This window comes from Ranitomeya variabilis, chromosome 6 (genome assembly GCF_051348905.1).
Source record: "Ranitomeya variabilis isolate aRanVar5 chromosome 6, aRanVar5.hap1, whole genome shotgun sequence".
NCBI lineage: Eukaryota > Metazoa > Chordata > Amphibia > Anura > Dendrobatidae > Ranitomeya > Ranitomeya variabilis.
Genome location: NC_135237.1, coordinates 194,479,131 through 194,493,869, shown reverse-complemented (window position 1 = coordinate 194,493,869; position 14,739 = coordinate 194,479,131). Strand labels below are relative to the sequence as shown.

General features: G+C 45.4%; 1 protein-coding gene across 4 annotated transcripts in view; it reads right to left on the bottom strand.

Moving 5' to 3' along the window:
- The window catches only part of GRB10 (growth factor receptor bound protein 10), a 469,634-nt gene that overhangs the window by 149,956 nt on the left and 304,939 nt on the right, over positions 1 to 14,739 (bottom strand). For all 4 annotated transcript variants that reach the window (XM_077269359.1, XM_077269360.1, XM_077269356.1 and 1 more), the window contains one exon: positions 7,644 to 7,779. In XM_077269359.1, the coding sequence (XP_077125474.1) occupies positions 7,644 to 7,779 (136 nt within the window). The remainder of the gene's footprint in view (positions 1 to 7,643; positions 7,780 to 14,739) is intronic.

The following is a 14,739-nucleotide window of genomic DNA, read 5'->3' as shown; positions in this document are numbered from 1 at the left end:
AGCATGGGCGGTCAATGAATGGTGCCAGGTCGCGTACCGCATGGCCGACCCCACACAGGGATCGGGTCGGTTTTCATGAGACGCCGACTTTACCAAAAGTCGGCGACTTATGAAAATGAACGATCCGTTTCGCTCAACCCTACTTATGACATACTATCCTGTCCCTGGGAATTAAGTCCCAGGTCACCTCGACGGGACAGGACTTCATATGGGATTAAGGGGTGATACTGTTTACAAAACATAAGATATGCTGGGGCTGATGTACAGTGCGTTAAAAGGAATCATACCCCGTGTTGAATCATACCACTTTTTCCACATTCTACCCACAAACAAATGCATTTTATTGGGATTTTATGTCATATACCAACACTAAGTATCGGGTATTTGTTGAGTGTACAGGAAATAAAATACTTCGAAAACCATGTTAAGAATATAAATCTGAAAATTTTGATGCTTATTTGTATTCGGCACCCCCGAGACAATACTTTGTAGGGTTGCCATTCTCTGCAAGTCTTTAGGGGTATGTTATTACCAACCTTGTACATTTAAAGACGGACATTTTTGGCTATTCTTTGAAAACTAGCTCTGAGTTTGGATGAAAAGCATTTAACAGCAATTTTCAAGTCTAGCCACAAATTCTCAAAAGGAATTCAGGTCTGGACTTTGACTGGGCCATTCAAACACATGAATATGCTTTGAGCTTTACCTGCTTTAATGGGTTACAGGGCATGAGATGACCTACAGGTTAATATACACACACCACCACAAACACCCAAACTATAGTACACCAATAAGGTGAGAAAAAGGGTGGGGGTTATATGCAGGTGCTGTCATGGGTTCTAGAAAAACAGGCTGCCAGTAAGTAACCTCTGTGTTTTCCCTTCACCCATGACCGCACACCTGAGAGATTTCTGGAGAATTGAAACAATTTAGGGAGGGACCACCGCTTGCAGTACCCTTCTACCAAAGGTCAAATCAGCAGAGGAGGATAGATTCAGTCTGTAGTACTTAAAGAAGGTAGATGGTGAGGACCAGGTAGCAGCCTTACAAATTTGATCAATTGATTGATACCTCAGCTTTTTCTGCCCAGGAGATTGCCATGGCCCTTAGTTCATGGCCCAGGAACCAGAGCACCACTTGCAGTGTAAAACTAATGCCCTCCCAGATCCATCTGGCAATGGTACAAAGACTATATACAGGGACTGGTCCTTCCTTCACTAACTGGTCATGGACATATATTCTAACAGTGACTTCCTCACATCTAAGCTATAGAATCTTTCCTCTCCTGGATTCCTAGGGCCATCACAAAAGGAGGGCAACATTTCTTGGCTCCTACGGAACTGAAGAGCCACTTTGAGAAGCCAGGTCAGGTCTTCGTACAATACTATCTTCATATACCTGCGTATAGGGAGAACGTATGGACAGGGCCTGTATATCGCTCACTCTGCAGGCCGATGTCAGAGCAACTAATATAATGGTCTTAAGTGTGAGGAATTTGGCAGATAAATCCTTTAGGGGCTCGAATGGGTATTTAATTAGTGCCTCTAGTACCAGATTTAGAACCCACAGTGGATTTTTCAGGATTATAACCAGTCTGGACCTACCACACGATTTTATAAATCGTGACACCCATCTATTTGCTGCCAGATTAGTTATATAAGGCGCCTAAGGCAGAGATTTGTACCTTGAGGGTGTTATTTGCTAACCCGAACTCCAGTCCTGACTGCAGAAACTCTAGAATGGATCCTACTGGAGCCTTATCCCCTAGAGGCTGCCGTGAAAATTCCAGAAATGTATTGCATGTCCTGTCGTAAATTTTTGAGGTTATTGGTTTTCTACTTTTTAACAAGATGGAGACTAACCCTGGTGAGAATCCTTTCTGACTCCGTAATGCTCTAAAATTCCACATTGCTGGATGGAAACCCTACACGAGTGGCATACTGGCCCCTGCATGGGAAGGTCTGGGATCTCCGGCAGGATCCACGGATCCGACACAGGCATTAACCTTAGACGGTAAAACTATGGTCTCTTTGGCCAGAATGGATCAATGAGAATCACCCTTGCCTGATCTTCGCTGATAGTCCTCACAACTGTTGGAATTATCGCTATTTGAGGGAAGGCATAGGCAATCCCAAATTTCCAGGGTATCTGAAGAGCATCTACTGCAAATGTTTTTTCCCTTGGATCTAACAAACAGATGTTCCTTACTTTCCTGTTCTGTAAACTGGCAAATAGATCTATCTCCGGCCAACCCATGCATGAACTATCTGCTGGAAGATCTGGGAATTTACAGACCATTCTCCATGTTTCAGTCTTTCACGGCTCAAGAAGTCTTGCCTTTATATTCTCTACTACCCTTATGTGAAGTTCTGTAAGGGACAACAGATGTTCTGCTAGCTGGAGTAGATTTCCTGCTGCCATCATTAGGTTATGGGACCTTGTTCCACCTTGGTGGTTGATTTAAGCCACAATCGCTTGGTTGTCGGACATGACCTGGACATGGCGACCCAAAAGGAAGGGAATGAAAGTCTTAGAGCCCTTTCCACAGCCCATAGCTTTCAGGCTTGATCCCTGGCTTTTTTATAGAGAAGACCAGGTCCTCTGAATTGTGGGATTCTTCAGGTGTGCTCCAAAATGAACGTTGCTCGCGTCAGTTGTAGTTATGTCCTGTACAGGTCTTACCCACTGGACACATGATGACAGTTTTGCCTGTGTCCACCAAAGGAGGGAATTCCTGACTGTTGAAGAAAGATCTACCTTTCCTTCTAAACGTCCTCTTAATGACCTCTGTGCAGACAATTTCCCACTGAAGCTGCCTCAGGTGGAATTGGGCCCATCTTCCTGCCGGGATGCAAGATTTCTGGTATCCTCACAGGGACATTGCTCTCCTTTTTAGGCTAATCCATGGATGATTTAATGCAGACCGTGCCAGTTTTATTATCTTGTTTATTTTGTCCTCTGGTAAGATACAGATTTGGTGATCGGAGTTCAAAAGCAGGCCTAGGAAGGACTGCCTCTTTTCCGGTTTTAGTCTCAACTTGAGGGCATTCATCATTCAGCCAAGCTCCTCTAGGACCATTGTTACAACTTCCAGCTGTTCTGCACTGTGGTGTTCCGATATTCCCACTATAAGGAGGTCGTCCAGGTAAGGGACGAAAACGATGTTCCGAGTACAAAGGTAGGCCATCACCTCTGATATCACCTTGGTGAAAATTCTCATAGCCACTGACAGCCCGAATGGAAGAGCTGTGTATTGGTAGTATCTGACCTGTCCCTGGACATATAGAGCTACCCTCAAACTTTTGAAGGTCCAGATGGATCAGGATGTGATAATATGTATCCTTCAAATTTATGACCGCCATGAAACAATTTGGGTATAACTGTTTTATAGCAGTGTTAACCAATTCCATCTTGAAGAAGCAATTTACAATCCACAAATTGAGTTTCCTCAGATTGACAATAGTTCTGAAGGAACCATCCATTTTTTTATTTTTATCAAAAAGAGTGGGGAATAAAATCCCCTTCCCTTTTCTTCCTTCGTGATCTAGCACAATTTTTTTTTTTTTTTTAAAGGAGTCCCATGATCTCTGCTCCCAGGGCAAGTTGTTCTTTTGGTGACCTCCTGAGGGGCTATAGTGGCAGATGGACAAAGTCTATCTTCGGACTGTCCTTCACTATATTTAAGACCCAAGTGACTGGGGGAGATGTTCACCCAGGTAGGGAAGGGGGATCCTTCCCACCACCGCTGACCTGGAGTCATTGGGAAGGCTTTTTGTAAGATGTAGAGGTCTCGCTGAACATAAACCCGGATTCCTTTCTGCCCTTGAACTCCCACTTTATTCTCCCTTCTGGAAGTCATCCCTATTAAATGTTCTCCTCCAAAAGGACAGTTTTCTAGCCTCAAAAAAATCCAGGAAAACTTTTTTTGTCCCTGGATTTTTCTAGAATGTCCGCTAATTTCTTCCCAAGAAGAAATTTGCCATTGCATGGAATGGAGCAAAGTCTATTTTTTGACTGCAAATCTTCAAGACAGCCCCTTTAACCATAGGGCCCGTCTGGACACATTTGATAGGCCTGTTGACCTAGCAACTAGCCTCACAGAGTCTGAGGAAGTGTCCGCAAGAAAAGCTGCAGCTCAGTGTAACAGGCATATTGGCCAGGATTTTATCCCTTGGGGTCTTGTCCTTAAGCTGCTACTCAATTTGATGCAGGTAAATCATAAGGGAGTGAGCAGTACAGGTTCCAGCAATTGCCGGCTTCAGACCCCAGCAGCTGCCTCCCAGGTGTGCTTACGAAACCCATCCGCTTTTTTGTCCTGCGGATCTCTAAGGGCAGAACCGACCTCTCTGAAAAATTAGCCACTGCTCCATCAATATTAGGGACTCTCAGATCTGAGTGCTTTTCCTCTTTGAGGATGAGGGCAAGGTACCAGACCTTTCCAGCTTTTTCCACTCATTTATGAGCGCCTGTATCTTGCTATTAACAGGATAGGTGCGCTTTTTCCTCTCCTCCAACCCTCCAAACATGGACTTAGATTTTCTTTCCTCCTTTAGGCCCATTGTTGACCTAACAGCTCTGATTAGCCCATCTATATTCTCAGCTGGAAAGCATGGTCTGCCCTCTATATCACTGTCTGAGAAGGACGTGGACTCACTGCAATATTCTCCCTCCCACAGTGGAAATTTATCTGACTCAATAGAGACCTTTTTAGTGCTTTACTTACCCTTTTTAACATGGGGTCTAATCCATGATAGGTTTCTGGATGCAGTCTGAGCAGAGACTTCTGCCAGTGCACTGCTAGCAGGGTCTTGCATAGGGCACACTATTCTTCTTTGTGATAGGCTCCTAGGTGATTAAAGCAACAAAATGGCCCTATTAAAAATGGTGACATTCACATAGATAACTTACCGCCCACTGTCACATTAAGGGTACCGGATTCAAAGGCTGATCAGGGGTACATACGATCGCTGTGATAGAGGCTGTGATAAAGAATGCAAGTGAGTGTTCGAAACGCTTCTTGCTCCCTTGCCATGTCTATTCAACCTTTGTAATTTTTAATTGACTTAAAATAAAGAAATAACGATTTACCAGACACTGGAACAACTTTTTTTCTTTGTACATAAGATATCCCTCCTGGATACTGAGGCCTGTGACCATCCACTCCTTTGACTGGGACGCCTGCCACTTGAGCAGCTGCTCCCTTTACTATGCCCAATGCTGGTTAGCGGGCAATGGTAGTGGTGAATGCTGCTGTTGCGATGACTGCTGCTGTTTTCTCAAATCCTCCATGATGGAGTGAGCTTTGACATAAGCACTATTTTGTGGTTATCCCTTCCTTTTTATGGGGGATCCACAGCGCTTTCCTCGGTTCTGCCTCCTACAGTCCCGAAAAACACCCCTTCACACTGCCCTCAGCCAGGATGTGCTGAATCCCTACTCTTGCCGGTCGGCATTTTGCCCAGGGTGCTGCCATCTTGCTCTGGTGCGCCCCCTCCGACACTACCCAGGAACGCTCATTCCCAGCATGCCTTGCATTTGACATCAGCGGAGCACAGAATCTGCGGGAAGATGGAGAGGGAGAGCGGCGCAGCGGATCCAGACATGCCCAGCATAATTGTCTGTTCTGCCCGCACGTGCAGTAAGGCCCTTCTGGACCCGTGGACGGCGCCTCCATCTCTTAAAGGCTGGCCCACAGTCATACCGCTTGCTCCTCCAGTACCAGGACAGGAGTGGGTAAATCACAAAAACTTCACCGCCAAGTTTCAGCACGAGGGTTCCTATCAAAAACAGGAAATTAACCAAAAAGAGGACAGTACCTTTCCCCTACTTCAGTTAATTTCCTGTCTTAGCTGGGTGGATCCCTCTTTCAGCTGTGCTGTCATGGGTGAAGGGAAAAAATTTGTAAACGTTCATGGGGTACATACAGATGATAGGATATGCTGAGGCCGATGTATATACATTACATGACCCCATCTTGTTAAAAGTCACCCATACCCTGGAGATTAAACAGTGCAGCATACAGCCTGCCCAGCGCCCACAGATGATGATTCAAGTAATGGAGCTGAAGTGCAGAGGGAGGTAACTCTGCCCACCAGGAACGTCCTCCTAATGCTGCCTATCAGTCTGGAAGGGTGTACACCACTGGTGTTCTGAATGCTCTGTGCATTAATTTAACTACACACTTAGGGTATGTGCACACGTTCAGGATTTCTTGCAGAAATTTCCTGAAGAAAACCGGAAATTTTCTGCAAGAAATCCGCATTTTTTTTTTTGCGTTTTTTTTTGCGTTTTTTTTTGCGTTTTTTTAACATTCTGCAAGCGTAATTAGCTTGCAGAATGCTAAAGTTTTCCAAGCGATCTGTAGCATCGCTTGGAAAACTGACTGACAAGTTGGTCACACTTGTCAAACATACTGTTTGACAAGTGTGACCAACTTGTTACTATAGATGCTGCTTTTGCAGCATCTATAGTAAAAGATAGAACGTTTAAAAATAATAAAAAAAATAAAAAAAATGCTTATACTCACCCGCAGACATCAGATCTCCTCACCGGCGTCCATTCCTATAGCTGATGTGTGCGCGCAGGGCCTTCCATGACGTCACGGTCACGTGAGCGGTCTCGACCAATCACAGGACAGTGACGTCATTCGGCAAGGTCCTTCTCCGCACACCAGCTACAGGAACCAGCCAGCGTGCAGCACAGAGGCGGGAACACTGCGCTGGACATCGAGGGTGAGTATAGGACTGTTTTTTATTTTATTTCTTATTTTTTGACCACTTATATGGTGCCCAGTGCGTGGAGGAGAGTCTCCTCTCCTCCACCCTGGGTACCAACCGCACATAATCTGCTTACTTCCCGCATGGTGTGCACAGCCCCGTGCGGGAAGTAAGCAGATCAATGGACCCCTAGGTGTGCGGAATCCCCGCAATTCCGCATTTTTAATGAACATGTTGCTTTTTTTTCCGCTATGCGATTTTTTCGCGGAAAAAATCGCAACATTTGCACAAAAAATGCGGAATACCTTGTAAATAATAGGAGGCATATGTAAGCGTTTTTTTCGCGTTTTTATCACGTTTTTATAGCGAAAAAACGCGAAAAAAACGCTAAAAATCCTGAACGTGTGCACATGGCCTCAATGTTGTAAAAACCTAAACCCAAAAACAAGGTGTTAAAATAATTTGTAGCCATGCATTTTTAATTATATCACTCGTAATTACAGAATTTTCTCATTGCCCACCATACTATAATTATGAACATTCAAGATATCTTTTCTTACTTGCAAAAATAAATAAGGCATTTAAATCTTTTCAGTCACCAGAAAACCAATTACTTGACTGTTTTGGAAAGTTAGGTTTTTTTTTTTTTATTACTTCAAAATTGTATAACGCTGTATTCAAGGGGCCATACAGTGGCCTGAAGTACACACAGTCAGGCTATAATTCATGCGGCCACTCATAGCCGACACGTGCTGCTCTGGAAGCTTCTCTCACACAGGTAGTACATTTTTCATCCTTCTCACCAACATCGGTGCCTTAAATATTGTGTGGCGGGTGTTAATTCAAAGCCAATTCTAAATGTATTAAAAGCATTTGAGAGTTTTATTTTTTGCTTTCCTTTTAAAACGCAACATCTATGATACTTACAGTTTTGCTGGCAGGCTGATTTTGAGGTAAAGATCCTGGTGCAAGTACTGGGGAGCTTGCAGGTGTACAAAGCTCTGGAAAAGGATTTGGAATAGCTGGTAGTGATGATGTGCGCAGTTGTTCCTCTTGAAGTCGCCTAAAAAGTAAAAATTAGACATTTTAATAAAGGCTTTTTTTTTTTTTTTAATAAACCGCTTCCTGTAAGAATTCTTTAATGCAGCTTAGTAATAGAAGGTAGTTTATAATAAACCACTAGATACAAAAAGCTTATTTAAAGGGAATCTGTCACCCCAAAAATGGCCTATAAGCTAAAGCCACCGGCATCACGGGCTTATCCACAGCATTCTGTAATGCTGTAGATAAGCTCCAGATGTATCCTGCAAGATAAGAAAAACAGATTATAATATACTCACCCAGGGGCGTTCCCGCTGTGGTCCGGGTCTGGCGCCTCCCATCTTCATACGATGTAGTCCTCTTCTTGTTGCAGCTCCTGCACAGGCGTACTTTGTCTTCCCTGTTGAGGGCCGAGCAAAGTACTGCAGTGCGCAGGCGCCATGAAAGGTCAGAGAGGCCCAGCACCTGCGCACTGCAGTACTTTGCTATGCCCTCAACAAGAAGACTAGAAGAGGACGTGATCGTATGAAGATGGGAGGAGCCGGACCGCGACGCCCATCGGACCGGACCGCCCCTGGGTGAGTATAATATAACCTTTATTTCTTATCTAACAGGTTACATAGGGGGCTTCTTTACAGCATTACAGAATGCTGTAGGTAAGCCCTTGATGCTGGTGGCCTTTGTTTATAGGCCATTTTTGGGTTGACAGATTCCCTTTAAAGTACGGTACTTTATCTTGTTTTGTCCAAAAGCTAACTTCATTCAGCCGAACCACTTAAATATTTAGCACAGTAAACTTTAAACACCACACAATGCTAGAAACCACACTTTTTATTTATATTTTATTAGGCCCAAACATTTAGATCAAGAAGGGGTTGTCCTAATTTTGGAAAACCCCTTTAAGTAGCAAAAACATGGTGAAAGAAAGATTCCCCTGTAAAAGGGAATTTGTCACCACATTTGACCTAAATTGAATATGGAAATAGAGGTTAGACAGCTGAAAAAAAGTCCTACCTGTATGCCTCTTGGTGATAAATCACTTTTTATTACTTCATATAAATCTCTTCCAGGCTCTGGGGAGGAAACTGCCTGGAAGAGATCACTCTGTCTCCAGAGATTATTACACATGAAGGGGGAGTGATCAGTGAGACAAGTAACAGAACAGGAGAAATTAACCTTGTCTTCTTGCAAACACATTTTCCACTTCTATCTGAGCTCTGCTGTATGGTAACAATGTTACAGCCCCATCTGCCTGTGAGATGGAAGCTGAAGCTGTGAGGAACCTGCAGATGTGTCCGGTATAATCACACACAGTTCTGCAGTGAGATAAGGAGAGGAGAGGGCGGCCATCACACTGGTAACAGCCCCTTCATGTATAATAAGCTCTGGGGGCAGAGTTATATTCCAGGCAGCGTCCTCCCCTGAGCCTGGAAGAGGTCATTTATATAAAAGTGATAAAACATGGGGGCGTGGCCTGGCTATGGAGGAGTGAGGACACTTCACCTCAGCTCTCTTCTCCGGGCCGAGAATCAGCCGATTGTGAACTCCCTGGGACGTTTTGCTCAGAACATGAGCTGTAGGAGAAAGGGGAGATCAGCCTGCAGCAGATCCAAGAGCCTCTTATCCAGCAACAGAGGCATACAGAACTTTCTTCTGGGAACCCCAGCCAGTAAGGGTTGCAAAAACATGGCCGCCCCCTCTAGCTATGCAGCTGCCTTGGGGCTACAGGAGAGGGGGGTGAGAGCCAGAGAAGGAGAGCGTGATCTTGTACAGATTCCAGCTCCCATACCATCACTCAGTGCTGCAGGAGTTCAAAGAAGGAGGTCGTCTAAGCAGCCTGTGAGCACAGCACAGGGGGATGGGCTGCTGTCTCTCTTCACCATGAATGATGACCAGGACTGGCACAACACAGACATGGACGCACAAGGTAACACACCAATAGAGAACTATGAAGACTCAGAATCAAAAAGTAAGTTTAAAAACCCAATTTTTATTACAAAATAAATCTAAAATCACACACAGATAAAAAATACACGTACTGGTGAGACGTTATAATGAACAGATGAAGATTCAGGAAACAAAAGCTACAGACTAAGAAGACCCCTATACACAATCACCAGCGAGGTGTCAGCTCGCCATAGAACCTAGATAGACATACCGTGTGACCGGCTTACTACCACATATATAAAGTCTACATAAGATATATAACTTAAGATATACTGCAGCGTCCCTGAATATCCCTAGTGGTCAACAGGTGAAAAAAATACTAAGTCACGATAAGCAGCAGTAATTACCTGTAGTCATATTGAGTCAGGGGAGAAGGGGTCGTATAGTCTGTGCGCACCTCAACGCGCGTTTCACTGCGATGGCAGCTTCGTCAGGAGGTAAGGTACTGGCGTGGTGAGGATCTATATGTACCGAACATAATGTAAAAATGCACGGCACCTGCGAGATGGCGCATCGCCGCCATGTTGCAGCGTCACCTAGGGGACCGCGCTCACCCTGCGCGTCACCTAGTCACGTGCAATGATCACATGATCGGGCACGTGACCCAGGCAACATCGCTAGGCCCTGGAGCGCTTCCCCATGGAGACGCAGCAGCGCATGCGCGGCGTGCGCACACAAGTGCCGGTAAGGAATAGTGTGTAGCCCTATACCAAGAAACACATGAACGTGTCACCACCAAACAGGCTGTATTGCCCCCCCAAAAAGATGGTATACCGACTACCCTAGTAGTAAAGAAGCCCATATTCTAGGTGGAATCACATGTGCATACATATGCATAACATCCACATATGTGTAGATCGTACTCAGTCCAAAGGGGATGTTATAAAAATAGACCATATTGCTAACCAACAGAAAAACTGTCATGGGGGTGTAAACCATCATATATCCAATGATACATAAATGTCATGTTTCACATATAGATCACACAGCCCACATACACAGATATAACATATCATTGTAAAATCTGGTACTTCATCCATCCTCCTTCCGATGATCAAAAGCCTCTGAAAGTAGCAGCAATACGGTTAGGGCTTGTGGGGTAGCCAGGAATAGGGTAGACCTTGACCGATAACACCCAAGAGAAGGTTAAAGTGAATTCTAAAAAAAGAATTTCGATTAGACACAGAATATATTTTTAAATATTGGTGCATCACAGTCATGGGGGGCACGTTAACGTTGAGGGTGGAGTGCGAAGGGTAGAAGGGGTAGGCAAAAGCCCAGGGAGGGAGGGGGGAATGGAAAAAGGGGGGAATGGAAAGGGAAGGAAAAATGGGGAAAAGGACATAAGGAACAGAAATAAAATCAACTAGACCCCAGACCACTAGAACTATATAAAATTCGCGCTAACCTAAGAAGGATTTGAAGCTAATATATTCATTAAGCCCTTTGGGGGCTACAGTGTCTAACACCACCGTCCATCTGGTTTCTTTTTTAAGAAGTTCTTTTTTATAGTTACCCCCCCTAATACCTAATTGCACACGATCGATCCCTCTCACTTTGAAGTGTTTAGGGTCACTTTTATGATATTTTCGAAAGTGCTTAGGTATGGTTTTCAGACACTCCACATTGTCTATGGCAGCTCCACTTCTAATGTCTCGTGCATGCTCTAGAATGCGTACTCGCAATTCACGTGTGGTCATGCCGATATATATTAGATTACATGCACATGTGGCATAATAGATGACATTATCCGTCTTACAATTGATGAAATGGGTTATAGAAAACGATTCGTTTCCACTGCTGTTCTCAAATGTGCAGGTTCTTTCCATAAATTGACAAGCGGAGCAATTGCCACATTTAAAGGAGCCCCATCTTTGTCCAATCCTTTCAGAAAAAAAGAGGCATACAGAACTTTCTTCTGTGAACCCCAGCCAGTAAGGGTTGCAAAAACATGGCCGCCCCCTCTAGCTATGCAGCTGCCTTGGGGCTACAGGAGAGGGGGGTGAGAGCCAGAGAAGGAGAGCGTGATCTTGTACAGATTCCAGCTCCCATACCATCACTCAGTGCTGCAGGAGTTCAAAGAAGGAGGTCGTCTAAGCAGCCTGTGAGCACAGCACAGGGGGATGGGCTGCTGTCTCTCTTCACCATGAATGATGACCAGGACTGGCACAACACAGACATGGACGCACAAGGTACCCTGATGGCAGCTGGCCATTCTAGCCAGACTCAGACATGGCATGCAGAATCCAGGTGGGGGGTAACCCTTGATGAGACCCAGAGGCAGAAAGGGTGTTCTGAGGAACTGCCTCCCCCCTCACTTTCACCAGGGTGCACTACAATCCTCAGTGGTACAGCAGGAGCTAATTCCCCTTTGGAGGAGACTGCTGCTTCTCCTGCTCATCCCAGGGAAGGGGACACACATTCCTCTGCCATACAAGCCTCAGGAGTTGTAGCAGAGCTGACTCCGCTATGAACCAGGCTAACAGCTATTCCTACAAGAGAGGACATGGAGACATGCATAACACGGCTGGAGCAGGCTTGCAGGTCAGAATTGAATACTTTGCGCACTGAAGTTAAACAAGTAGATACTCAGGTCCAGGACCATACTAACAGAATCCAAGATATTGAAAGGAAGATGCTTTCTCATCAGAAGTCACTAGACATATACTCCAGCCAGCTTAACTACCTGATAGAAACCCAGGATGATGCAGAAAACAGGGGAAGGCGCAATAGTCAGTCAGTAGAATCTAAAGATCTTTCTCACACATTGCAATGCATTTTCAACAGAATTCTGGGTGAGCCTCCTCAGAAGGAGATTGAATTGGACAGCGCTCACAGAGCACTTGGCCCCAGAGCATCTGACCCAGATGGTCCACGGGGCGTGATATGCCGCATTCATCACTATGTACAAAAAGAAGCCATCCCGCAGAGGCTCAGAGATAGATCCTCTGCTCTATTCCAAGGATCAAAGATTCTAAACCTACCGGACATGTCCCGCCTTACTTTGCAAAGAAGAAGAGCATTGAGACTTCTCTTGGATTTGCTTCGAGATCATAACTTGCCGTATAGCTGGGGGTTTCCATTCCGTTTGCAGGTCCGTCATGCGGGCCCGCATGCATATCCTCATGTCCCCATCCAACATTGCATCATTTACATCAACCTTGAACCTCCCTCGGATTGAAATTATGGACTGGCCTACTATTCCAGTGGATATCCCAACGTCTGCCGAGGGCCACTCAACGCTGGGGCAGGAGGGAGCGAAAATCTTTCCCTCCTCCTTGAGATCTGTGGTCTGGGGATGATTTTCTTTCAAAATTAATGCACTATTCTGATATGCAATAATGTGTCCATGTTTTGCTTTCAGATACTGATTGTGGAATGTTGCTCCAGTTATCTTTATTTGTAACCATCATCAGGAGTTGGGTTATCAATAGTGTTGAGCATTCCGATACCGCAAGTATCGGGTATCGGCCGATACTTGCGGTATCGGAATTCCGATACCGGGATTCCGATACTTGCCGCGTATCGGATACCGGAATCGGAAGTTCCAAGATTCAAAATGCAGAAATTCAGCCAATGAGAATGATTCCAAGTGTGGGCACATCCTGTTTAGCATGGAGGGCATGAAACTACTGGCAAGGCTGTGATTGGCTGCTGAAATGATGTCATGATGCAGTTTAAAAGTCGCTGGCGCCATTTTGCGATCACTCTGCTGTGAATTCAGTTAGTGACAGGACGCTGTTTGCTGACTGAGGGACAGTTTAGAGATAGCGATTTGCTTCTTTGTGCTTTCCAAAGGCTAATTTAGCAACCGCTGTGTTCACCTATTATTCACCTAGCTTTTGCCTTGTAGCGCTGTTTTCACAGCGATCTGCAAGGTCTGTGTGTGTGTGTGTGTGTGAGTGCAGCCCACTCTCTAGTCTGAGTGCAGCCACATAGGCCATCCATAGCTGGTTGTATTCAGTTCAGGGAGGGTGGTTCATTGCCTCATACTGTTCTTTTTTTTTTTTTTTTTTCAAGTAGTGTAGTCTGCTGCTAATTTATTCAAAAAAATCCTATTAGTGTCTTTCCACCCGTCTCCAGCTAATTTGTGGAAAAACACTACATAGGATAACGTAGAGGAGGGTTTTTGGGCCTTGCAGCACCGTTTACGGCTGTCTGCACGGTCTCCGTGTGACTGCAGCTCTATCCGTTGTCAGTTCAGCCCCCAAAAAATAAATAAATAATAAAGTTCACCAAACACACCAGTTACACCACTTTACATTTGTGTAGGCCACATTAGCTCATATTAAAGTCTAGTCCACACTTTAGAAAATTAGTGTTTCTTATACCTGTTAGGAGGAGTTGCTCAGGAATAAGCACACAAAGCCGTTAGTACTTTTCTGCTTATCTTTATCAGTGAACCAAGATGAAGAAGGCAGTGAGTAAGGCACGTGGGCGTGGGCGTGGAGCAGGGAGGGGACGTGGGGATTCTGTGCCTGCTGCGGGCACCGGTGACTCATCAGCACCCACATTCACCAGGCAACAGTCGTTCATGCGCAGCTTTGTGTCAGAGCGCCCTACACCGCTGCTGCGTGAAGACCAAATTGAAGCCGTTGTCGGATGGATGGCAGCTAATGCATCAACTTCAATTAGTGCCACATCCTCTCAGACACAGAGCACTGGAGAGCAGCCATCTGTCTCTTCACCACCTGCCAAATTGCCCAGGCAGACAGAGAGCCCAGGACAGGAGCCGTCTCTACTTCTGTTCTCTGAATCTCTTGGCTTGGAAACAGGGGGCCAGCCAAGCAGCATTGGAGAAATGGAAGAAGAGGCAGGGTGCAGTGATGCCCAACAGCTTTTTCTCTCTTCCTCTGAAGAGGCGGGTGGGCCAGTGGCTCCGGTCACCACATCGCAGGCCGCATCAGCTGATGATGACACTCAGGTGCCACTTACTGGTGCGTGCTCTGCTGCTGAGACTACCCAGGAGGAGCAGTTGGGGGCAGAGGGTAGTGTAGATGATGAGGTCCTTGACCCATCTTGGCGTGAGGGACAG